The sequence below is a fragment of the Oncorhynchus clarkii genome, chromosome 16 (genome assembly GCF_045791955.1).
Source record: "Oncorhynchus clarkii lewisi isolate Uvic-CL-2024 chromosome 16, UVic_Ocla_1.0, whole genome shotgun sequence".
NCBI classification, from domain to species: Eukaryota; Metazoa; Chordata; class Actinopteri; order Salmoniformes; family Salmonidae; genus Oncorhynchus; species Oncorhynchus clarkii.
Genome location: NC_092162.1, coordinates 12,410,044 through 12,437,755, shown reverse-complemented (window position 1 = coordinate 12,437,755; position 27,712 = coordinate 12,410,044). Strand labels below are relative to the sequence as shown.

Below are 27,712 nucleotides of genomic sequence, written 5' to 3'. Positions count from 1 at the left end.
AGCCAATAAGTGCTCAGCAGATGTGGGAACTCCTTCAAGACTGCTGGAAAAGCATTCCAGGTGAAGCTGGTTGAGAGAATGCCAAGCATGTGCAAAGCTGAAGAATCTCAAATATATTTTGATTTGTTTAACACTTTTTTTTATTACTACATGATTCCATATCTGTCATTTCATAGTTTTGATGTCTTCACTATTATTCTACAATGTAAAAAATAGTAAAAGTAAAGAAAAACCCTTGAATGTTCTAAAACTTTGACCGGTAGTGTATCTAAAAGTACCCTTTTTGATTCCTCTTTTTTTTAGACATTGTTTGGAACAATATACTCTTCAAATAAGTACAATTTCCAGAGTGGGCTCTCTGCTAATTTTTAAGAAATTATCATTTTTATACATGGAAATTGACATTATAGGTAATTAACCAATCACAACCCTCCTGTAGGATTGAACTTTCAGCAAATCACCAGCAGAGAGAGAGTCCCCTTTGAATCCATTTTCCAATTCCAATTCCCTGTGTTGATGCTGCTCATAAAATGCATCATAATATAAAAAGTAGCATTAGAGTCAGTCTGAATATTTTATTTTCTTGAGTATATTTGTCACACCCTGACCTTAGTTATCTTTGTTTTCTTTATTATTTTGGTTAGGTCTGGGTGTGATGAGGGTGGTATGTGTGTTTTGGTTTGTCTAGGCAGCTGGCAGCTGTTTATCGTTGTCTCTGATTGGGGATCCTATTTAGGTTGCCATTTTCCATTTAGGTTTTGTGGGTTATTGTCTATGTGTAGTTGCATGTCAGCACTAGTTGTTTATAGCTTCACGTTTGTTTAAGTGGTCTTCATTAAATAAAATAGAATGTATTCCAATCATGCTGTGCCTTGGTCTCCTCGTTATGACGAACGTGACAATATTGTTTTAAACAATATGTTTAAAATGTAACAAACTAAAAAAAGGTTATTTTGAGAATGTAGATTTAGTCCATACTTTAGAGGACACTATTAGGAGTATAATGACAGCAAGATGTCTGTAACATATCATGTACGGTTTGCAGACATGGGGTCTTACAAGAGGCATGTATAGGCCTAAAAGTGGCCTAAAATGGCACTTTCATCAGGATTTTCAAAAACAATATTTATATTTGTATTGATGATGGATCCTCATGCAGCAGCTACACTTCCTAAGGTCCAGCAATTAGTGATCCCTTAATGCGCCAATCCCGTTAACGGGATAGATTTGACAACATCCTGTGAAATTGCAGGCCGCCAAATTCAAACTACAGAAATATCAATATTCAACATTCACGAAAATATAAGTGTAATACATCAAAATAAAGCTTAACTTCTTGTTAATCCAGCTGCTCTGTCAGATTTTAAAAAGGCTTTACGGAGAAAGCACACCATGCGATTATCTGAGGACAGTGCCACGCATACACACACATGAAAATCCTTTTTCAACCAGGCAGGTGCGACACAAAAGTCCGAAATAACGATGTAATAAATACCTTATCTTTGAAGATCTTCTTTTTGCAATCCCAAATGTCTCAGTGACACAATGAATGATCGTTTTGTTTGATCAATTCCTTCTTTATATCCCCGAAATGTCAATTTATTTGGTGCGTTTGATTCAGAAATACACCGGTTCCAACTCACCCAACATGACTAAAAAGTATCTAATAAGTTACCTGTAAACTTGGTCCAAACATTTCAAACAACGTTCCTAATCCAACCCCAGGTATCCTAAAATGTAAATAATCGTTAGATTATTATTTTAACAGTTTTAGAAACTTTAGAGTGTTTCCTATCCAAATCTACCAATTATATGCATATCCCAGCTGATTAGCAGGCAGTTTACGTTGGGCACACTTATCATCTGGATGTCATAATACTGCCCCCTAGCCTTAAGAGGTTTTAAGGCAGTTATACAATTTTAAAAACATAAAAATACATTCACAACACATTTCACAACCCATTAAGTGTGTGCCCTCAGGCCACTATACTTCTACCACATATCTACAATACAAAATCCATGTGTACGTGTGTGTATAGTGCGTATGTTATCTTGTCTTTGTATGCATGTGTCTGTGCCTCTGTATGTGTCTCTTCACAGTTCCCGCTGTTCTATAATGTGCATTTTTATCTGTTCTTTAAAATGAGATTTTACTGCTTGCATGAGTTACTTGATGTGGAATAGAGTGTCATGTAGTTATGGCTCTACGTCGTACTATGCGCCTCCCATTGTCTGTTCTGGACTTGGAGACAGTGAAGAGACATGTGAATTCAACATGTCAATACCTCTCACAAATACAAGTAGTGATGAAGTCAATCTCTGCTCCACTTTGAGCCAGGAGAGTTTGACATGCATATTGTTAATATTAGCTCTCTGTGTACATCCAAGGGCCAGCTGTGCTGCCCTGTTCTGAGCCAATTGCAATTTTGTTTTGACCATGACAGTTTACAGTCCAGGATTGTGATACAAATGTAAAAAACATATCAAACGTGATAATTGCCAGAACGCTGTGCCAATTGTGCGCCGCCCTATGGGACTCTCAATCACGGCCGGTTGTGATACAGCCTGGAATCAAACCAGGGTCTGTAGTGATGCCTCTAGTACTGAGAAGCACTGTCTTAGACCGCGGCACCACTCGGGAGCCCCTACATATGTGCACTGATGTGACGTTATTTCCTTTACAATTCATGCATGCCTTTGCAACTCTATTTCTGAAATTGTGTAGGTTGTAAACAATCACAACCTTTCTCAGGCTTCTTAGATTGGAAGGTATGGTCAGGGCATTGAGGGAAAGAGTTTGATTCTTGTACCTTCAGTCCAAGGGTCCTATAAAGTCTGTAGGAATGCTGTCTATCCATCCGGCTGTGCTCTAAAGCAGCATACTTTCTCCTTTTAAGGGAACCGCTCTGTGTTTATCTCTGCTTTGACAGGGACTCGCTTTCTGAAGCGAAGGAAAAGAAACGCGACACAAAAACAGAACAGGGGCCAAGCTGGAGTCTAGTCAACTATCAGTTAACATACTGTATAACTGTGACACACTATACCATAGTTCTGCAATGTCAATCCATCCAAGTCGATCTCAGTCATGTTATTCAATAGACTGCAACCAAAGCTTCTCACCAGTCTTCACCTGGCCATGTGTAGGATTCCCCTGAAAAGCCTTCCAGGACACCCAATTAATGCTGAATATCAAAGGATCTGATTAATTTGGAGCAGCCTGATGAGCAGTGGCATTTCTGTCCATTGTCCTCAAACCCTCTTCAAAGGGAGTGGTTGGCAGGTCACCAAGGGGGTCGGTCTTCTGACACTAGCCACCAGCTGGAGTTCAGTGCCTCCAAAATGACTAATGGCTCCGTTCTCCCCTTTTGTGCTTTTTCTCTGAATATTTTTGAGTCAGAAGCTAGGTTTCCCTCCAATTGGCGACAAATTTTCATGAGAATATTCTAAAATGTTTGATGTGCTTCCATAAAATTGACTTTTTTCAGATAAAAGGCTGTGCGTAATGACGCAGTGCACATATTTACTGGAAAGGAGCATCAATCTCATCACCTTGCACTTTCACCACCCTGTGAAGTTTAGCATAACTTATTTCATCTGTAGCCTAATAAACTGCATGCTTTCCCGACAAGTCATAGTGGGAGGACCCCAAAACATGTCATTGCATGATTCCAAATTTACTCGATATGATGATTATTATATCAATATTTCTGAATAAAAGCATTTCCACTGACATTTCGTGCATAATAGATTTTTTCTTGACACAGAAAGATCCCACCTTGTCTAGCGTATCTTGCTTTGTCTACATTTGGAAAGTTTACCAACAGATATTCTGTCTCCATCAGGCCTGTCATGACATTTTTTATCCGACATGTACTTTACTTGCAGAAAAGGTTTGGATGGAAACCTGGTTAGTGTAGCTGAAAGGAATATACTGCAAGGATTCGATGGGTATATTTGTTTTCTTAATGTAACTGCCCAGTAATAATCTCACCTTTTTTAAAAGTTAATAATCTGTTAACTCATACCCAAGTAATGTTGTTGACTCATCCTATATTAAACACTTGGAGAATAAAACCTACCTCAAACTTGTATCTCAAACAGACCATTTAAAGAATGCTTGCTATTTCCTCCTAGAGGATGATGTCATCTTTCTTGGCATTCTCTCAATCAGTTTTATGATGTAGTCACCAGGAATGCATTTCAATTAACAGGTGTGCCTTGTTAAAATTTAATTTGTGGATTTTATTCCCTTCTTAATGCATTTGAGATGTGTTGTGACAAGGTTAGGTGTGGTTTACAGAAGATAGCCCTATTTGGTAAAAGACCAAGTCCATATTATGGCAAGAACTGTTCAAATAAACAAAGAGAAATAACAGTCCATCATTACTTTAAGACATGAAGGTCAGTCAATCCAGAACATTTTTTAAAGTGTAGTCGCAAAAAACATCCAGCGCTATGATGAAACTGGCTCTCATGATGAACGCCACAGGAAAGGAAAACCCAGAGTTACCTCTGCTGCAAAGGATAGGTTCATTAGAGTTACCAGCCTCAGAAATCGGCAATTAACTGCACCTCAGATTTCAGCCCAAATAAATTCTTCACAGAGTTTAAGTAATAGACACATCTGAACATCAATTGCTCAGAGGAGACTGCGTGAATCAGGCCTTCATGGTCTAATTGCTGTATAGAAACCACTAATAAAGGACACCAATAATAATAAGAGACTTGCTTGGGCCAAGAAACACGAACAATGGACATTAGACCAGTGGAAATCTGTCCTTTGGTCTGATGAGTCCAAATTTGAGATTTTTGGTTATAACCACCATGTCTTTGTGAGACACAGAGTAGGTGAACGGATGATCTCTGCATGTGTGGATCCCACCGTGAAGCATGGAGGAGGAGGAGGAGTGATGGTGTGGTTTGCTGGTGACACTGTCAGTGATTTATTTAGAATTCAAGGCACACTTAACCAGCATGGCTACCACAGCATTCTGCAGCGATACGCCATCCCATTTGGTGTGGGCTTAGTGGGACTATCATTTGTTTTTCAACAGGACAATGACCCAACACACCTCCAGGCTGTGTAAGGGCTATTTGACCAAGAAGGAGAGTGATGGTGTGCTGCATCAGATGACCTGGCCTCAACAATTACCCGACCTCAACCCAATTGAGATGGTTTGGGATGAGTTGGACCGCAGAGTGAAGGAAAAGCAGCCAACTAGTTCTCAGCATATGTACGAACTACTTCAAGACTGTTGGAAAAGCCTTCCAGGTGAAGCTGGTTGAGAGAATGCCAAGAGTGTGCAAAGCTGCCAAGAGTGTGCAAAGCTGTCAAGGCAAATGGTGCATACTCTCAAATCTAAAATATATTTTGATTTGTTTCAGACTTTTGTGGTTGCTACATGATTCCATATCTGTTATTTCATAGTTTTGATGTCTTCACTATTATTCTACAATGTAGAAAATAGTACAAATAAAGAAAAATTAGAAGGTTTGTCCAAACTTCTGACTGGTACTGTATATGGCATATTTGGGCCCTTTTATTCCCAACACCAACTCAAACATTTCAAGCCATCATTGGGCATTATATATACATTATTTATTGAAATACTGCCATGTCAAACCAGTCCTATTTGGCCCTATGGAGCTGGTTGGTGGCCATTTTGGAAAACTGCTTCCCTAGAGTACAACAGGGAAAATCTGCAATGGCACTATAGCTTTATTTAGTTTTGTGGCGTCATCATAAAGGGATTTTGCTCAAATGGGTTACCTTTGTCCCTGCTGGACATAATGCATTCCTATGGGATTTCTCGTGACCTGCACTGGGCAGGTTTCCTGGCACATTTCTTATAAGTGACACAGTGTATAATATCATATTATGTATCATTGTAATCGGTAGACTTCAGGGAACAGATATCACTTTTGTAGAGTGTCAAAGGTAACTTTGTATTTAATAAACCACTTTGAAAGTGAAAATATACACATTTTACTGCGATTTGATGGTTTTTAATCATCGATCATAAAGGACAAAACAAATGCCATATGGTTTTGGTTGTTGATTGAATGAGTACCCCAAACCAGTCCAAACATGTTTAGCTATTTTGGAGCTATGTAGACCCAACACAGGGGAAGCCATTACCCAAAACGTCAATACAGGTAAATGCATTTTCACCATTGACCTTTAGGGGGCGCTACATGTCGACCCCGGGCTTTGCTCAAGTCGCACTAAATCAGGTTTTGTTCAGCATGAAAAACTACGCAAGTGTGCCAATTTTCACACTTCTATATCAAATAGAGACGTTTTAGAGCGTATCTACTGGACTATGTTGGGGTACACCCACACCATTTCAACACAGAAAACAGCTACTTAATTTAAAAAAGTAGTAGGAAGGTATCCTTAATGTTTTGTACACTCAGTTTAGGTCATATTTGATAGAAATCTGGAAACACTGGACAGTTATTTTGATTAAACATTTTGCTTTACTCACTGTTGATTTTGTTCATGAAAATTGTAATAGAGACTTAGCCTTGATGAATTGACGATGTTCTTTCACTGAGACTGTTTGGAGAGACTCTATGGCCTTTCAAACATTGTTCTGGCTTGTCTTTCAGACATGTTCCATCCGGAAATATCCCTTCTGCTGCTGCTGTAACCACAGTGACAGTCTATAAGCGTTTATAAATGTTTTGAACTGTAAATGTTCTTTCACAATGTCTCTATAATGTAATTGTAAAGGAAGCATTTCATTAATGGAAGCAATCTAAATGATAAAAGTCTGTTCTCTCTGTTATAATACTCTACATCACCAAAAGTATGTGGACACCCCTTCAAATTAGTGGATTCGGCTATTTCAGCCGCACCCATTGCTGACAGGTGTATAAAATCGAGCACACAGCCATGCAATCACCATAGACAAACATTGGCTGTAGAATGGCCTTACTGAAGAGCTCGGTGACTTTCAATGTGGCACCGTAATTGGATGTCATCTTTCCAACAAGTCAGTTCGTTAAATTTCTGCCCTGCTTGAGATGCCCCGGTCACCTGTAAGTGCTGTTATTGTGAAGTTGAAACATCTAGGAGCAACAACAACTCAGCCGTGACATGGTAGGCCACACAAGCTCACAGAATGGGACCGCCAAGTGCTGAAGCGCGTATAAATCATCTGTCCTCAGTTGCAACACTCACTACCGAGTTTCAAACATCAGCACAATATCTGTTTGTCGGGAGCTTCATGAAGTGGGTATCTATGGCCGAGCAGCGCAAAGCTCGCCACCATTGGACTCACCGCCATTGGACTCTGGAGCAGTGGAAATGTGTTCTCTGGAGTGATGAATCACGCTTCACCATCTGGCAGTCTGACGGACGAATCTGAGTTTGGCGGATGCCAAGAGAACGCTACCTGCCCCAATGCATAGTGCAAACTGTAAAGTTTAGTGGAGTAGGAATAATGGTCTGCGGCTGTTTTTCATGGTTCGGGCTAAGCCCCTTAGTTCCAGTGAAGGGAAATATTAACGCCATGGCCTTCTAGGTGCTTCTAACTTTGTGGCAACTGTTTGGAGAAGGCCCCTTCCTGTTTCAGCATGACAATGCCTCCGTATATCAAGCAAGGTCCATACTGAAATTATTTGTCGATCGGTGTGGAAGAACTTGGACAGAGCCCTGACTGGCCTGGACAGAGGCCTGACCTCAACCCAATCAAACACCTTTGGGATGAATTGGAACGCCGACTGTGAGCCAGTCCTAATCGCCCAACATCGTGCCTGACCTCACTAATGCACTTGTGGCTGAATTGAATCAAGTCCCCACAGCAATTTATTTAATTTTTATTTCATCTTTATTTAACCAGGTAGGCTAGTTGAGAACAAGTTCTCATTTACAACTGCGACCTGGCCAAGATAAAGCATAGCAGTGTGAACAGACAACAACACAGAGTTACACATGGAGTAAACAATAAACAATAAACAAGTCAATAACATAGTAGAAAAAAAAATCTACAGTATATACATTGTGTGCAAAAGGCATGAGGAGGTAGGCAATAAATGGGCCATAGGAGTGAATAATTACAATTTAGCAGATTAACACTGGAGTGATAAATGATCAGATGAACATGTGCAGGTAGAGATACTGGTATTCAAAAGAGCAGAAAAGTAAATGAAATAAAAACAGTATGGGGATGAGGTAGGTAAATTGGGTGGGCTATATACCGATGGACTATGTACAGCTGCAGCGATCAGTTAGCTGCTCAGATAGCAGATGTTTAAAGTTGGTGAGGGAGATAAAAGTCTCCAACTTCAGAGATTTTTGTAATTCATTCCAGTCGCAGGCAGCAGAGAACTGGAAGGAAAGGTGGCCAAATAAGGTTTTGGCTTTAGGGATGATCAATGAGATACACCTGCTGGAGCGCGTGCTACAGGTGGGTGTTGCCAACGTGACCAGTGAATTGAGATAAGGCGGAGCTTTACCTAGCATAGACTTGTAGATGACCTGGAGCCAGTGGGTCTGGCGACGAACATATAGCGAGGACCAGCCGACTAGAGTATACAGGTCGCAGTGGTGGGTGGTATAAGGTGCTTTAGTAACAAAACGGATGGCACTGTGATAAACTGCATCCAGTCTGCTGAGTAGAGTATTTGAAGCTATTTTGTAGATGACATCGCCGAAGTCGAGGATCGGTAGGATAGTCAGCTTTACTAGGGTACGTTTTGCGGCGTGAGTGAAGGAGGCTTTGTTGCGAAATAGAAAGCCTCTAGACTCTAGATTTGATTTTGGATTGGAGATGTTTGATATGAGTCTGGAAGGAGAGTTTGCAGTCTAGCCAGACACCTAGGTACTTATAGATGCCCACATTTTCTAGATCGGAACCATCCAGGTTGGTGATGCAAGTCGGGCGTGCGGGTGCAGGCAGCGAACGGTTGAAAAGCATGCATTTGGTTTTACTAGCGTTTAAGAGCAGTTGGAGGCCACGGAAGGAGTGTTGTATGGCATTGAAGCTCATTTGGAGGTTAGATAGCACAGTGTCCAAGGAAGGGCCAGAAGTATACAGAATGGTGTCGTCTGCGTAGAGGTGGATCAGGGAATCACCCACAGCAAGAGCAACATCATTGATATATACAGAGAAAAGAGTCGGCCCGAGAATTGAACCCTGTGGTAGCCCCATAGAGATTGCCAGAGGACCGTACAACATGCCCTCCGATTTGACACACTGAACTCTGTCTGCAAAGTAGTTGGTGAACCAGGCAAGGCAGTCATTAGAAAAACCGAGGCTACTGAGTCTGCCGATAAGAATATGGCGATTGACAGAGTCGAAAGCCTTGACTAGGTCGATGAAGACGGCTACACAGTACTGTCTTTTATCGATGGCAGTTATGATATCGTTTAGTACCTTGAGCGTGGCTGAGGTGCACCCGTGACCGGCTCGGAAACCGGATTGCACAGCGGAGAAGGTACGGTGGGATTCGAGATGGTCAGTGATCTGTTTGTTGACATGGCTTTCGAAGACCTTAGATACCAGGGCAGGATGGATATAGGTCTGTAACAGTTTGGGTCCAGGGTGTCTCCCCCTTTGAAGAGGGGGATGACCGCGGCAGCTTTCCAATCCTTGGGGATCTCAGATGATACAAAGGAGAGGTTGAACAGGCTGGTAATCGGGATTGCGACAATGGCGGCAGACAGTTTCAGAAATAGAGGGTCCAGATTGTCAAGCCCAGCTGATTTGTATGGGTCCAGGTTTTGCAGCTCTTTCAGAACATCTGTTATCTGGATTTGGGTAAAGGAGAAGCTGGGGAGGTGTGGGCGAGTAGCTGCGAGGGGGGGGGGGGGGGGGGGGGCGGAGCTGTTGGCCGAGGTTGGAGTAGCCAGGAGGAAGGCATGGCCAGCCGTTGAGAAAACCTTGTTGAAGTTTTTGATTATCACCGATTTATCGGTGGTGACCGTGTTACCTAGCCTCAGTGCAGTGGGCAGCTGGGAGGAGGTGCTCTTGTTCTCCATGGACTTTACAGTGTCCCAGAACTTTTTGAAGTTAGAGCTACAGGATGCAAATTTCTGCTTGAAAAAGCTGGCCTTTGCTTTCCTGACTGACTGGGTGTATTGGTTCCTGACTTCCCTGAACAGTTGCATATCGCGGGGACTATTCGATGCTATTGCAGTCCCCCACAGGATGTTTTTGTGCTGGTCGAGGGCAGTCAGGTCTGGAGTGAACCAGGGGCTATATCTGTTCTTAGTTCTGCATTTTTTGAACGGAGCATGCTTGTCTAAGATGGTGAGGAAGTTACTTTTAAAGAATGACCAGGCATCCTCAACTGACGGGATGAGGTCAATATCCTTCCAGGATACCCGGGCCAGGTCTATTAGAAAGGCCTGCTCGCAGAAGTGTTTTAGGGAGCGTTTGACAGTGATGAGGGGTGGTCGTTTGACCGCAGACCCGTAGCGGATACAGGCAATGAAGCAGTGATCGCTGAGATCCTGATTGAAGACAGCAAAGGTGTATTTGGAGGGCAAGTTGGTCAGGATAATGTAAATTAGGGTGCCCTTGTTTACAGATTTAGGGTTGTACCTGGTGGGTTCCTTGATGATTTGTGTGAGATTGAGGGCAATGTTCCAACATACATTGGAAAGCCTTCCCAGAAGAGTGGAGGCTGTTATAGCAAGCAGCAAACGGGGGACCAACTCCATATTAATGCCCATTATTTTGGAATGACATTTTCAACGAGCAGATGTCCAGATACTTTTGGTCATGTAGTGTATCATGGTTTTAGCAATTTTATTATATAGTCCGTTTGTTAAATGCTACAGGCTTTCAAGAATGGCAAAACATTTATCATGCATATTGTTCTCTAAAATCTAAATTAAAGAATGATTCATCTGTAATTATACATGGAGTGATAACACTGCTGAAAGAAAAAGTGAGAAAATAAGACAATTTTTTGCGACACTGTAATGGGCACGACTGGAGTGCCAGCTAAATCTAATCACAGCAGATGAGTGTTGAAGTGTTTCATACTGGGTACATTACTATATGTTAATCCTCAGCTAAATAGTTTTGCAATTTAGTCGACTGAAAATAAGCTTGCATTATAACTTTAGTATAGAATGTGTCTTGATGGAACTTGTGACCTTCAGTTAAATCACAGAGAGAAGTTATTTAGATACGTTTTTAATGTTCTAATATTGAAAAACAGTTATTGAAATCCCTTGAACCTGCAGTGTATAGAACAGAGCGGTTTCTCAGAAGAACAAAGTGTTAGGGGTCCCCACGCAAAAAGAGATGATAAGCTATTCATGCTGATTTATTTCTTCACAAAAAGGCAGAACATTTGATTTTGTCATTGTCTGCGATGCCCTATCTGATTTAATTTGAGATTCACTCATTACTCAAGGAGCCCATCTGTGTCTGCTCTTCCTTGTTGCTTTTCTGAAACTCTTCACTTCTGCCAAGCCTCTGGATAAGGCTGTGACAGTTACACAGCTGTAGTCACTGCTAAGCACCCATGTTGCCAGGCAGCACTGTAATACACAAGTGACAATCACCGGTCATCAAAGTGAGATTGCTTTTTACCAAATCACACATGTCCCACTGTGCGAGAATCACATCTTGCTCTCTATTCAACCTTTAATCAGAATGGGTTTTTGATAAGGAGAGCTTCAGAATTCATTTAGCACTCCCACGCATCTCTGCACAAACACAAGCAGTATGGACAGACACTGCAAACAGTTGATTACTGTGCCGTTGTCTGTAAGGAGGGCAGTAGTGCTGGGGGAAATGGGCAGGTTTATTAAGTACAGGTCCCAAAGGAGATCTCTTGCCTCTTTCTCTTCAACCTTAGGTTCCTTTCCCCAAGGTTACTGTGATGGTTTAGAGCCAGATGTTCCAGGTAGAGAGCTAGGCAGATGTTGGTGCCCACCATCACCCACCACCATCCCCCCCACCCCTGCTTCCAGCTGAAATCTCTGCATTCTACAATACATCTGATCGCCTGTTCAAAAACAGAAAAAAGAGACTAGGTAAAGGCACATAATATACTTTGAAATACTGTGGTCTAATGCAAAACTGTCTTGAAAGGTAGCATTGCCAAATACATATTTTATCTGGTTTGTGGAGAAGTCTTGAAGAAAAAGAAAAAAAGCTCAGTGACAACTCTAAGTACCCATCATATTAAAACTAATTTAAAGTTGCAGCGCCCTGAATGACCCATCTGACAGTGTCTCACTGTGTGTTTTTGGGACTTCAGGGAAAACAAAGCTATCAGAAGTGAAATATGAATTCAGAACTGTCTTTATTACATCATTGTGAGCACAGGGTTATCTTGACTCCTAGGACATTAACACACAATACCAGTGTTTAAGTGGTGCCGGCAGAGCAGAACTAATGCTTTGTGTCTGAGTGTCATCTCTCAGTTCTCCGTACCTCCGAAGGGCAGCAGCACCAATCTACCAGCTCAGCTAGGATTTGCTGGAACAGATCTCCCATCGTGAAACATCCTCCCCCATAGGATTGCAAAGAGAGGGTATATTGGTGAAAACTTTTGGTATTCTATCACAAGACATGTAGTGGCCCTATTGGGTACTTCAGATTATCACAGGTGTCTGTAATTATCTCTGGCCCTCTGTGTGGACTTAATGAAAAATATATTAAATAATTAAATAAGATGATTTTCAAATAAAAAAATAGAATGACATGTTTTGGCGTCAAACTTTGTGGCAGTTGTGAAAAGTTGGAAGAGTTGCAGAGTTAATAAAAAAATAATACCATTGTTGATTAGATGCTTTTTTCATTAGTTCGGCTATTTTCTCTTGAACCATATGACCTATCCACTGGAACTCATATACAATATGGACACAGATAAAAAAAAACATATATACTATATATCAGTCAATTAAAAAAAAGTTTTCAAGTATAAATGACTAGTTACGATAAATTGCCATGGATTTTCTCTTAATTACCAAAATTACTGTAGATTCCGTTAACCCTACTACCACGAGACAACATAATATTAATTTCCAAAGAATAAGTCCATATGATTTTTAAAGTGCCCACACTCTCGATTATGATGTAGTGAAGCCAGAGTACTTCTGAAGCTGGTATTTTAAGGCAAATTGCTGGATGAGGTACTTGTGGGTAGTCATTCATAGCAAGGCGTCTGAGGTAAAATGCAGGGTAGTAAAATGCCTTATCTTCCCTCCAGCCTATACAAGAGTGCTGGTGTAGAGATAAGAACTGATTCTATTCACATGCCCTAAGGCGGGGAGATGCAGTACGGTGATTTCTGTCTCAAATTACTGGTTATGGGGCACTTCTCTCCAATATGGGCCTTCAAGCGCATTTCAAGCGCAAACTGTTGACTGGATGCTCACAAATAGCTTTACTTATAGAGGAAAGTTTTTTTGTATTTTTTTGTGAAAGCAGTCTGTCAAAGCAAAACAGATGTTGAGCCACACTGCAGATTCTTATTCACATCAACTGTTTCATTTGCTAATTGTTCTCAATTTAGTGACTTTTTCTGCACTTTAGCTTCAGGAACAGAACGTTACTCTCTTTTCGTTCAATTCACAGGTCCAAGGGCTTAATCAAGGAGGCCATTCTTGACAACGACTTCATGAAGAACCTTGAGCTTTCTCAGATCCAAGAGATCGTTGACTGCATGTACCCAGTTGAATATGCCACAGACAGCTGCATCATCAAAGAAGGGGATGTGGGCTCATTGGTGTATGTGATGGAAGGTAAGCATTGTGCAAAAAGTCAGCCATGTTAACTTCCCTTCGCCTTTTTGAACTTTCCAGTTCTAAAAAGTTTTTAGAGGAAACCCTCTGAAAAGGACATTGAGGAACACATTTGTAAAGGTTCAAACTAGAAACTTTTTGTGATGGGAGTAGTTACATGTTTTAACCTTTCTAATAATATATTGTAGAGGTGGCAGCCTATCAGATTGGAGGCATGGCTTTCAGATAGTTACTTTTGGCCACCTGTTACAGTAAATGTCATTCCTGTTCATGTTAAGTTTGTACACTGTAAATTGACTAACAATGGGTCATTGAGGAACTCCAGGGGTTCCTCAAGTCACCACTAAGAGTGTACTGTATCTACTGTGGGACTTTCATGGTTAAGACCTTCTGTTCACATCCCTGTTATTCATCACCAGTTTAGTTAAGAACAGATCTGGAAACAATGACCTACAGTAAAGATGCATTTCCAGGAAGTGAATGAACGGTCCTCTGCTGGGCTGTAATTCACCAGTTTGTCCCCCTGTGAGAAATCAGCCATTAATGAAGGAATGTGTCGCAACAAACCGTTGAGGATTATAAATACAGCCGAACACCAATGAGTCCAAATGTGCACTTCACATTTCCATATCATAAAACTCATTGTTTTTTTAAAGTGTCAACACTTATGATCATTATGTTTATGTACAGCTAAAAGATGACATAGCGTCATAGCCTGGGTTGTTCTGAACAGAATGAGCCTATGTTTGTCTACTGCGAATCATATTTGTGTGATGGCGGGGATGCAGGGTTGTGTTCCAAACAAAACAACTACAAGTGTGCTTGCTGTAGTTCCTCAACGGCACAATGTGCCCAAATAAGCACCTCATAGTTGAAGACTATAAAAGTGCATTGAAATTACTTAGGAACTGTGCACACTCTGGAGATGTTAGTCCTCTCACTCAAACTCTTGTAAATGTTTTGTCTTATGTTGCACCTACCCTGGTTAGAGGCAATCTATAGGACACTAATGTAATTTTGTTTGTTATTTTGTGATGTCACAAAAAATGTTATAAAGGAAATACTGCAACTCGGAAAGTATACCCACTACGTGGATGAAGTTTCCATACTATGGGTTGTGCATGTATTATGGGAAATTATGATTTGAGAAGCTATAAGAGATAAATATTTTCCATAACTTTGCACAGTGAGTAATCACCTCCCTGGAGTGAGGTCAAAACTGCTGGAACCGCCCCTTTCGAGCAAAATGTATAAACGATGCGTTAAGAAAAAGCCCAAAGCAAACCAGAAATGTGTGAAGCTGCAGCTGCGCGTTTAAAATGGTTTGAACTTTGAATCTCAACATGAGTTGGAGACGATAAACTCACATCCCGGACAATCATTGGTACGATGAATAACAGTCTTTAGATGAATGTCAAAAGTCAATTCACATTTACCAGGAATCTTCTTCTCGTGTTACTAATGTAGCCAGAATATTTTCAGATTTTGTTATCAACAAATGCGGGGAAAAGTACAGTAAATGTAAAATGCACATAAAATCAACAGTGTAATATTTGGATTCAGTCTTAAGCCAGGTGAACTGTTGTGTACTCACCTTTGGTCTAATCATTTCCCCATTATATCCAAACTGTTCCCTTTCAATTGCTACCATGGTTATGCATATGATTTTCATATGTCTACTGTAAGAAACGTTTAAATTTAGACCTGTCCATAGAGGCCAATTCCCACAACTGTAAAGGGTTAAGGAGTCATAACCAGTATGTGGCTATTTTTGTTCCAAATTGCTTTTGTCCCAATATTAAATGGTTCAGTTGTTACATACCATTATGGGGAACTACTGAAAGATCCTGTTCTCAGAGGAACTGGGTGATTTGTTGGCACAGACATTGCTGTTGAAAAGAAGACTTAAAAAGCCTGTTTACACCAGTTTCTTCTTCCCAGCTCTTTTTCGTTTCTTTGTTTCCTATCTTGATACCACAAGGAGCACTCTGATAACATGCTTTATGTACTTGACAGAAATGACAGAGAAAATCCTTCCCCAAGTCTACTGAATGCCATGAGTGGTTCTTAGTCCCTCTGTTATTCTGTATAAGTATGCTTACTTACTTGGCTTAAGCTGTCATTGTGCCACACTCTGCCATTGATTACGAGTAATCAAGACAAATACCTTAATCTGAGCAAAGGCGCCCACTACGGCCGAGCAGAGTTGAGCAGGGAGGGAAGCTGCCTTGATGCGGTTCAATGTGTCCCCGTCGATGGAGCCATGAGGGACCAGTGGATTTGCTAATGGGAAGAAAATGGATTCTTAGAGAAGTTATTCTCACGTCTGATGGGATTCACCTTGAATGTGCTCCTCAGCGCTACTATACCTCCAACATCACGTCATTGGCACGCCTCCCAAGCCTGGTTCTCGACGAGGCTAACACAATGGTAACACCTGAGGAAAAGTTATCAGAAAAAAAGTGCATTTCTTGTGAAATGAAAATGATAAAAACTAATTTGAGGAATAATGAATTTATTTGGGGGTTCATTGCAGGTCATTGACTTCTTTAGAGTGTATGGACAAACCCCATGAAGTAGACTTCCCTTTGAGCTACTTTCTCCAAGCACACCCAGCTGTGCCGTATTTATTTGTACACCTGTGTTGAACTATATTAATCCACAGGCAGAGCTTTTCAACGTTTGGACATTTGTACTTTTTTATCAGCAGGGCATCTTTCTCAGTGCGGCGTTGACTACGGGCACCAGACACAAAATGGGTCAGCTAAAATAAACAGAGCTTTTCAATTAGCAACAGATTCATAGCCTAACTGAGCCTTGTGGGCAAGGAAACAGACCACAGTATCTGTCTGTCCTCCAGGCAGTTCCAAATTTGATTTGTCTTACTGCTTATGTTCCTCCATTAAAATAACAGATAATAATAATAATAATAATAATAATAATAATAATAATAATAATGCATTCAACTTTTATGACAAAGCTTTTCATTACAAAGTGCTTTAAGTGCTTAAAAAACATGTAATTCTGAAAAACCTAAACATGTAGAAGATCATGGCAGGCAGGGTAGTTTATTAAGGCTTTGAGCAGTCAGCATCAGGAGGAAGGCTAGAGTAGAGGCAGTTTGGAGATTAAATGGAGGAGGGTCACATCCAGGGGGTTTCAGACTAGTCCAGAGCCTACAATACTAGAAATTCATTGGTCTCATTGACGTGTATAATGTCAAAACCCTATTTTGCTTTTGATAATTTATTAAATGTGCACTATGCAGAAATCACTCCTCCATTTCATGTTTGTTGAAATGCTAATTGTTTGCCTAATTTCAGTTTGTGACAAAACAAGCAATCATAGTGTAGACAATCATTTTCCCCCTCTATACCGCTGTGAAATATATTTTCCATAACCAAAAATATAGTATTTTCAGCTTTTTGAAGCTGATATATAAAACCGAATGTAAAAGACTAAAAAACTCAACTTAAAAATGAGAAGCATAGAAATAGCGCACCTAGAACAGATCTACCACTTCTTAGACTTTCTTTCAATGAGAATCACAATTCTATAACACACATTTCTAAGAGAATTTGATCGGTTCGCTGAAAAGTGACATATTGCTGCTTTAAACTCATGAATGAGGTTCATGTTGTATAAATGGAGTGGGATTGAATGTTTTCCCTGAATACTAAATCTATCACGTAGATCCTTGATTAATGATGTATTTACCATGAACACACGACACCTCTGACATGCATCTCTATACGCTGTGGATAGATCTTTCTAGACACGAAAAGGATCAAGGTTTAGCAGACGGGGGCCTCTCCATTAGACTCTATGGAACAGAGAAGAATAAGTAGTCTCACTGCAGCTGTCAATTAATAATGGCCTCGTCACTATTGCTGGACGTTAATTGGAAGAAATATCCTGGCTAATGCGCCTGCTCTCCCGAGAACAGCTATCTAGCGTTGGACACAAATAAATGACAAGGAAGTAGAAACCCATTGATATTCTAACACAGCACAGCTAGCTAATGAAGTGTTCGCCTCACTGAAGAACAAAATGGAAATAGAGAACATTTTTGTGCGTGAGTGTTTGACACTTTGGGTTTTTCTGTGCCCCAGACAGGAATAAACATCCTCAGCCTTTTCCCAGTCTTTTTTTTATTGGCCTGTTAAACCCACAGATGGACTCCAAATATAATGTGAGATGTAAACAGGAAGAGGAAATGACCCGAAAGAGATTCTGATGATGACAAGCCGCTATACTTGGGTGATTTTTAAATAGGATACCACCGTGAAAAACTCATCAATTCTGTTTTCGTAATGGGCACAGATTGTAGTGGATATTTGCTCTCTCAGCCAACAAGTTACACTTTACAGTCATAAACTAAATGCAGCCAAGCTGTCTCAACATGGATTTGGTTGCATAGCAACGTGCTGGATCCTCATCCTTTGGCAATGTTGTTTATTAACATCCACATTAATATGCAAAAGCCCAGCTGAACCGAGACCTGGAGTTTTATGCTACAGTATATCCAATGGACTGAGAGGGTTTGAAGTAAACAATTTAGGCTAATGTAATGGATGAATATACTGTATGTAAAATATTTGCTATAAGAGAACTCAAGTCATAGCCTACTTGGACAGCAGCCAGGTGATGTCATTTTCTATACTGAGGAAAACACACACCTGAATTTGTCAGGTGCAATGCACTTCTGCTCCAATGCAAATGATTAATTAAAAGTTACAACCAACAATGTTTTGGCAGCTAGCTGATAAAGATGCACTGCGTGAGAAATGAAGAGTTTATTTCCAAAACCTTTTATTGCTTGTGGGTATATTCATGTGCGTGTAAAATATGACTGTTCTCAGATTTTAATTAATAGATTTTAGATGTGTATGATTATTGTTGATTTTTTAGCAAAACGCTATATAACCTTTGTTTAGCTGGAATGGAAGCTATATTTGACTGTGTTATGTGGTTGTCTCACCTAGCTATCTTAAGATGAATGCACTTACTGTATGTCGCTCTGGATAAGAGCATCTGCTAAGTGACAAAGTCAAGATCTCATATTACTGTATTGAATTATTATTATTTTTTTATATTGATGTCAAAAATGTATAATTTATACACAGTGTACAAAACATTAAGGACACCCGCTCTTTCCATTACATAGACTGACCAGGTGAATCCAGGTGAACGCTATGTTCCCTGTTAAATCCACTTCAATCAGTGTAGATGAAGGTGTGGAGTCGGGTTAAAGAAGGATTTTTAAGCCTTGAGACAGATTGTGTATGTGTGCCATTCAGAGGGTGAATGTGCTAGACAAAGATTGAAGTGCCTTTGAACAGGGTATGGTAGATGCCAGGCACACTGCATTTTGTCAAAATCTGCAACGCTGCTGGGTTTTTCCTGTTTTTCCTGTGTATATCAAGAATGGTACAACACCCAAAGGACATCCAGCAAACTTGGGAAAGGGTAAAGGAGAAGGGGATACCTAGTCAGTTGTACAACTGAATGCATTCAACTGAAATGTGTCTCCCTCATTTAACCCAACCCCTCTGAATCTGAGAGGTACGGGGGTTGTTGTTGGGGGTGAATTGTCTTGACAACTGTGGGAAGGTAAGTGTCTGTCATTGAACAACCCCATGCCATGATTAGATAGTGAAAAACCACAGTCTCTTTCATAATTTCTTTAAACAATTAAAGCTAATTTACCAACATTTCTGGATAGCGTTTTGGAATGAAACTCTTCAACTGCAGTTTGTCAGCTTGTCATCTGACAAAAGCAGCTACATAAATAAATGACATTGGAGCAGACGTGTGAGACTTGCAATGCAATGTAAGCCAGAGAGAAATATATTTTGTCACTCTACCCGTTCACTACCATAGCCTCCACTCTACCCTCCACTCTACCCCTTCATTACTTTAGCCTCCACTCTACCCCTTCACCACCTTAGCTTCCACTCTACCCCTTCACTACCTTAGCTCCACTCTACCCGTTCACTACCATAGCCTCCACTCTACCCTCCACTCTACCCCTTCATTACTTTAGCCTCCACTCTACCCCTTCACTACCTTAGCCTCCACTCTACCCTCCACTCTACCCCTTCATTACTTTAGCCTCCACTCTACCCCTTCACTACCTTAGCTCCACTCTACCCGTTCACTACCATAGCCTCCACTCTACCCTCCACTCTACCCCTTCATTACTTTAGCCTCCACTCTACCCCTTCACTACCTTAGCCTCCACTCTACCCTCCACTCTACCCCTTCATTACTTTAGCCTCCACTCTACCCCTTCACTACCATAGCCTCCACTCTACCCTCCATTCTACCCCTTCATTACTTTAGCCTCCACTCTACCCCTTCACTACCTTAGCTCCACTCTACCCGTTCACTACCATAGCCTCCACTCTACCCTCCACTCTACCCCTTCATTACTTTAGCCTCCACTCTACCCCTTCACTACCTTAGCCTCCACTCTACCCCTTCACTACCTTAGCCTCCACTCTACCCTCCACTCTACCCCTTCATTACTTTAGCCTCCACTCTACCCCTTCACTACCTTAGCCTCCACTCTGCCTCTTCAATACCTTACCCTCAGTCTACCCTCCACTCTACCCCTTCATTACTTTAGCCTCCACTCTACCCCTTCACTACCTTAGCCTCCACTCTACCCCTTCACTACCTTAGCCTCCACTCTACCCTCCACTCTACCCCTTCATTACTTTAGCCTTCACTCTACCCCTTCACTATCTTAATATCCACTCTGCTCCTTCATTACTTTAGCCTCCACTCTACCCCTTCACTACCTTCGCCTCCACTCTACCTCTTCACTACCTTACCCTCCAGTCTACCCCTTCACCACCTTAGCCTCCATTCTACCTCTTCACTACATTAGCCTCCACTCTACCCCTTCACTACCTTAGCCTCCACTCTACCCCTCCACTACCTTAGCCTCCACTCTACCCCTTCACTACCTTAGCCCCCACTCTACCCCTTTGCTACCTTACCCTCCATTCTACCTCTTCACTACCTTAGCCTCCATTCTACCCCTTCACTACCTTAGCCTCCACTCTACCCCTTCACTACCTTAGCCTCCACTCTACCCCTTCACTACCTTAGCCTCCACTCTACCCCTTTGCTACCTTACCCTCCACTCTACCCTCCACTCTACCCCTTCACTACCTTAGCCCCCACTTTACCCCTTTGCTACCTTACCCTCCATTCTACCTCTTCACTACCTTAGCCTCCATTCTACCTCGTCACTACCTTAGCCTCCATTCTACCCCTTCACTACCTTAGCCTCCACTCTACCCCTTCACTACCTTAGCCTCCACTCTACCCTCCACTCTACCCCTTCACTACCTTAGCCTCCACTCTACCTCGTCACTACCTTAGCCTCCATTCTACCCTTTCACTACCTTAGCCTCCACTCTACCCCTTCACTACCTTAGCCTCCACTCTACCCCTTTGCTACCTTAGCCTCCACTCTACCCCTTCACTACCTTAGCCTCCACTCTACCCCTTTGCTACCTTACCCTCCACTCTACCCTCCACTCTACCTCTTCACTTCCTTAGCCTCCACTCTACCTCTTCACTACCTTAGCCTCCATTCTACCTCTTCACTACCTTAGCCTCCATTCTACCTCTTCACTACCTTAGCCTCCACTCTACCCCTTCACTACCTTAGCCCCCACTCTACCCCTTTGCTACCTTACCCTCCATTCTACCTCTTCACTACCTTAGCCTCCATTCTACCTCGTCACTACCTTAACCTCCATTCTACCCCTTCACTACCTTAGCCTCCACTCTACCCCTTCACTACCTTAGCCTCCACTCTACCCCTTCACTACCTTAGCCTCCACTCTACCCCTTTGCTACCTTACCCTCCACTCTACCCTCCACTCTACCCCTTCACTACCTTAGCCCCCACTCTACCCCTTTGCTACCTTACCCTCCATTCTACCTCTTCACTACCTTAGCCTCCATTCTACCTCGTCACTACCTTAGCCTCCATTCTACCCCTTCACTACCTTAGCCTCCACTCTACCCCTTCACTACCTTAGCCTCCACTCTACCCCTTCACTACCTTAGCCTCCACTCTACCCCTTCACTACCTTAGCCTCCACTCTACCTCTTCACTACCTTACCCTCCACTCTACTCCTTCACTACCTTAGCCTCCACTCTACCCCTTCACTTCCTTAGCCTCCACTCTACCCCTTCACTACCTTAGCCTCCACTCTACCCCTTCACTACCTTAGCCTCCATTCTACCTCTTCACTACCTTAGCCCCCACTCTACCCCTTCACTACCTTAGCCTCCACTCTACCCCTTCACTACCTTAGCCTCCACTCTACCCCTTCACTACCTTAGCCTCCACTCTACCCCTTCACTACCTTAGCCTCCACTCTACCTCTTCACTACCTTACCCTCCACTCTACCCCTTCACTACCTTAGCCTCCACTCTACCCCTTCACTTCCTTAGCCTCCACTCTACCCCTTCACTACCTTAGCCTCCACTCTACCCCTTCACTACCTTAGCCTCCACTCTACCCCTTCACTACCTTAGCCTCCACTCTACCCCTTCACTACCTTAGCCTCCACTCTACCCCTTCACTACCTTAGCCTCCACTCTACCCCTTCACTACCTTACCCTCCCATCTTCCCCTTCACTACCTTACCCTCCCATCTTCCCCTTCACTACCTTAGCCCCCACTCTACCCCTTCGCTACCTTAGCCTCCCCTCTTCCCCTTCACTACCTTAGCCTCCACTCTACACCTTCACTACCTTAGCCTCCACTCTACCCCCGTTACTACCTTCACCCCCTTGTCCCTTCTAACTCCCTCTCCTCTCCAGTCTTCATTATATGCTGCTTTGGCTGTCTGATAAGGATCATGCTGGGTTCCTTGTCTTAGATGTCTGTCCTTTGTCTCGTTTCCTGAAGTAGGGAGCAGCTCCTGTAGGTGGACTTTTCAGAATGATGATGGATTGATCGATGTGTGTTGAATCCCAAAAAGGGGCCTGTCACAAAAGCATGACGTTGGGAGCACCGTCATATTAGCAACAGGTGATATACATATCAAAGGGAACATCCATCTTACTTGATCAGCTTCACATAGACAACATGTGACCTTGAATTACTTAGAAAGATGCTATGGATGAAAACACCCTGATTCCCTGGCCTGTAATAGAGTGAATGGAATTTTTCAATGGAGGCAAAACCCACTTGATATCTTCTCTTTTAAATGAACAGTTACACTCTTAAGGATTCCATCCTTGCCTAAGTGGCAAATAGAGACATATAAATGTGAACGTTGCGTTATAACACGCCTCACACTGTACCAAATGCATACAAGATAGAATACATTTTATTCTATGTGCAAATTAACCCTGGACGAGAAAAAAAGGCTGCACGTGTCACGTACACAGATGTGAACAGCTCAGTTAATGAATATACGCCCGTCATCGTCTCAGCTGGCATGGAAATGACTCTTTCATTTAGACACTCGAGTGTTTATCGAATGTTGTTCCTGTACGTTGGTTCTACAATTTGAACATTTAGATTGCCACGTTATTCAATTTTCCATCTTAGTCTTTACTCCAGGCTCTCAATACGTGAAATAGTGTTAGAGTAGAGACAACCTGCAGAGCTGGCGGAAAGCTGATGAAGACATTTGAAGGAAGGAGAACGTCTCTACAGGGACTTTCTCTGGATGAGTAACTGTAAACAGAAGCTGTGGGGTGAATATGTAGCTGAGTGCTAAGAATAACTATGAGAATGCAAAAATGTATGTTAGAGTGAGCAGAGAATATAATGCATATTATACAGTATTAGTCAATGCATATTCTCCATTTAGAAAAATAAATACGAAAATATTTGTCCTATAAAGCACCCAATATTCAGCTGAACAAATCTCTCCCACACTTCCCTAGTTAAATAAAGGATAAATAAAAAAACGCAATTGTATAAGAAAGCACGTAAGTATGCAAAGCAAACAAGTTAATTGTGTAAGGATATGAATATATTGTTCCTTCATAACACCTGCTCTCTCAGGTGTACAAGCTGACCAACTAAACCATGCCAAGACCGTACAACTAGCTAGCAAATTCTAATGTATCCTGCAATAGAAATGTGTTATTATGGGACGGCCAATACTCTACACTAAAGCTAGTGTAACCCAATGGATTTCAGTTTAATGGTCATCCAAATATCAAGGTCTGGATCTATAGGCACAGTGAGTGTGTCTTGACTCACCTGGGAACAGGATAGAAAGAGTTCAAAATAGAAACTAGATGGAGAATGCTGCTGTCAAACAGGAACACGACAAGGCCTGGCAGTGGCTGATAAGAGGTAGTGTACAAATGTAACATGGAATGAGAACTTACCTAGGGCCTCAAATACCACTGAGATGGGTCTCACTATTCCTTCTCTAATATTCTGATAGGTGGTTAGCTAGATGGGATTGTGAAAGGGACCGTTTGTTTTTTAAATATTGAAATATGATACACTTGTGTATTCCACATGCCTGCATTATGATCGAATGGGATCATGTTCTATACCAAGTCGCCACATCCAACGTTAATTGGGTCCATTTCAATGAATGCACCTCAGATGTTTCACTCTGAGCCCTGTTTTAAACGTAAATATTATTTAAACAATCTGGGCTGTGTTTTGCTTCAGGTGATTGTAAGTGTAGGAGCGTTGGAATGCTAGCTGTTTAAACCCCCCTGGATCCTAGCCAGCCTGCTGCTAGCTCCTGTAAGCTCTGAGGCGCCATCTTAATTGGCATGTCCACAGTGTCTGGCCCATTATTCCACACTCAAGTGTCAATTAAGTGGACCTGGCCAACTGCAGGCAACAGCGCTCATGGAGAGATTGAGTCCAAATACATAGATGGTTACGACCATCCTGATTGGGAGACGTGCCCAGACAGGTTAAGATGTTCTCATTAATGCTATGTTTCAAAACACTGCCTACGGTTACATACACACAATAATGCAATTCATGTGAATAGTCAGATTAATATCATAGATTGAATTAAAATGTTTACACGCTTTATAAGAAGAACGATTTCCCTAATAATCCTGTTTACATGGACACATCTGAAACAACCTGATGGGACTTTGATGATAAATGCAGAAAATCAGCACTCAAAATAAACACCACATTTTATTGGTCACATACACATGGTTAGCAGATGTTAATGCGAGTGTAGCGAAATGCTTGTGCTTCTAGTTCTGACAGTGCAGTAATATCTAACAAGACATCTATCAATTCCCAACAACAACCAATACACATGAATCTAAAGGGGTGAATGAGAATACGTACATGTAAATATATGGATGAGCGACGGCCGAGCGGCATAGGCAAGGTGCAATAGATGGTATAAAATACAGTATACAGTTGAAGTCGGAAGTTAATATACACTTATGTTGGAGTCATTAATCTCGTTTTTCAACCACTCCACACATTTCTTGTTAACAAACTATAGTTTTGGCAAGTCGGTTTGGACATCTACTTTGTGCATGACACAAGTAATTTTTCCAACAATTTCTTACAGACAGGTTATTTAATGTATAATTCACTGTATCACAATTCCAGTGGGTCAGAAGTTTACATACACTAAGTTGACTGTGCCTTTAAACAGCTTGGAAAATTCCCTAAAGTTATATCATGGCTTTAGAAGCTCCTGATAGACATCATTTGAGTCAATTGGAGGTGTACCTGTGGATGTATTTCAAGGCCTACCTTCAAACTCAGTGCCCTTTGCTTGACATCATGGGAAAATCAAAAGAAATCAGCGAAGATCTCTGAAAAAAATTGTAGACCTCCACAAGTCTGGTTCACCCTTGGGAGCAATTTCCAAATGCCTGAAGGTACCACGTTCATCTGTACAAACAATAGTATGCAAGTATAAACACCATGGGACCACGCAGCTGTCATACCGCTCAGGAAGGAGACACGTTCTGTCTCCTAGACATTAACGTACCTTGGTGCAAAAGTGCAAATCAATCCCAGAACAATAGCAAAGGACCTTGTGAAGATGCTGGAGGAAACAGATACAAACATATCTCTATCCACAGTAAAACAAGTCCTATATTGACATAACCTGAAAGGCCGCTCAGCAAGGAAGAAGCCACTGCTCCAAACCCGCCATAAAAAAGCCAGACTATGGTTTACAACTGCACATGGGGACAAAGATTGTACTTTTTGGAGAAATGTCCTCTGGTCTGATGAAACAAAATAAATGTTTGGCAATAATGACCATCGTTATGTTTGGAGGAAAAAGGGGGAAGCTTGCAAGCCGAAGAACACCATTCCAACTATGAAGCACAGGGGTGGCAGCATCATGTTGTGGTGGGTGCTTTGCTCCAGGAGGGACTGGTGCACTTCACAAAATAGAGGGCATCATGAGGCAGGAAAATTATGTGGATATATTGAAGCAACATCTCAAGACATCAGTCAGGAAGGTAAAGCTTGGTCACAATTGGGTCTTTCAAATAGACAATGACACCAAGCATGCTTCTAATGTTGTGGCAAAATGGCTTAAGGACAACAAAGTCAAGGTATTGGAGTGGCCATCACAAAGCCCTCAAGAACATTTGTGGGCAGAACTGAAAAAGCTTGTGTGAGCAAGGAGGCCAACAAACCTGACTCAGTTACATCTGCTCTGTGAGGAGGAATGGGCTAAAATTCACCCAATGTATTGTGGGAAGCTTGTGGAAGGCTTCGTGAAACGTTTGACCCAAGTTAAACAATTTAAAGGCAATGCTACCAAATTCTAATTGAGTGTATGTAAACTTCTGACCCACTGGGAATGTGATGAAAGAAATAAAAGCTGAAATAAATCATTCTCTCTACTATTATTCTGACATTTCACATTCTTAAAATAAAGTGGTGATCCTAACTGACCTAAGACAGGGAATTTTTACTAGGAGTAAATGTCAGGAATTGTGAAAAACAGAGTTTAAATGTATTTGGCTAAGGTGTATGTAAACTTCCGACTTCAACTGTACATATGATATGAGTAATGTAAGATATTTTAACATTAAAGTGCCATTATTTAAAGAGACTAGTGATTCATTTGTTAAAGTTGCCAGTGATTTGGTCTCAATGTAGGCAGCAGCCTCTCTGAGTTAGTGATGGCTGCTTAGCAGTTTGATGGCCTTGAGATAGAAGCTGTTTATCATTCCCTCAGTACCAGCTTTGATACACCAGGTCCATTCTACCACAGCGACCATGTTATTTTTTTAAACAATTTGATTCTGAGTTAGGACATATGAAGTTTGTCAGTTAAAACTGTTTCTAAGATGCATACTTTCAGTTTTTCCGAACCCACGTATTTCACGCAAAGAAGGAAGCTCGCGCTGCTTGTGCTAGACCAAATACAGCGCTGTAACTAAGGCATTTACATGTCCTAATAATTAGAAAGATTGCTAAAACAGGTGTTTTAACTGGCGTATGTTTCGATTATGACCTTACACCGATTAAGATAAGCAGAGTAGTGTTTACATGACTAATGCCATACTCAGCTTACTCAGCCATATCAGTTTAACATCGAATTATTAGTATGCATGTAAATATACTTCTCCATTCAGATTTCTGAAACCCAGGTAATGTATTGAGGTCCATGCTAAGTATCCTATGCTTGGACCTTTGGGTGGAAAACCACATTGGAAGACATTGGAGGAAAGTATTTAAAAAATAGCATGCCAGGAAGAACAGAGAGAGAAAGTATAGTGTCTGGAAAGATAATGGTAGCTAGTGCCAAGGCATTCATCAACAAAGTTGCTTTGCATCGTCCATTTGTCATTTAGCCAAGTTCAAGACAATATTTGTTTTTCAGTCTTAATCGTGTGTAATTAATCTGCAAACACTTCTGCTGAAATAAAGAGATTAAAGAATCTAAATAGTCAGTCACTAAATACTTCAGTAGCATTAAATATTTTGCCTTGACATCCCACAGCAGACTGAGAAGTAGATAAAAAAGCTTTT

At 41.5% G+C, this 27,712-nt stretch overlaps 1 protein-coding gene across 3 annotated transcripts in view; it reads left to right on the top strand.

Annotated features, from left to right (window-relative positions):
- LOC139367969 (cGMP-dependent protein kinase 1) overlaps nucleotides 1–27,712 on the top strand; it is a 182,253-nt gene that overhangs the window by 8,164 nt on the left and 146,377 nt on the right. For all 3 annotated transcript variants that reach the window (XM_071106398.1, XM_071106397.1, XM_071106396.1), the window contains exon 2: nucleotides 13,551–13,717. In XM_071106398.1, the coding sequence (XP_070962499.1) occupies nucleotides 13,551–13,717 (167 nt within the window). The remainder of the gene's footprint in view (nucleotides 1–13,550; nucleotides 13,718–27,712) is intronic.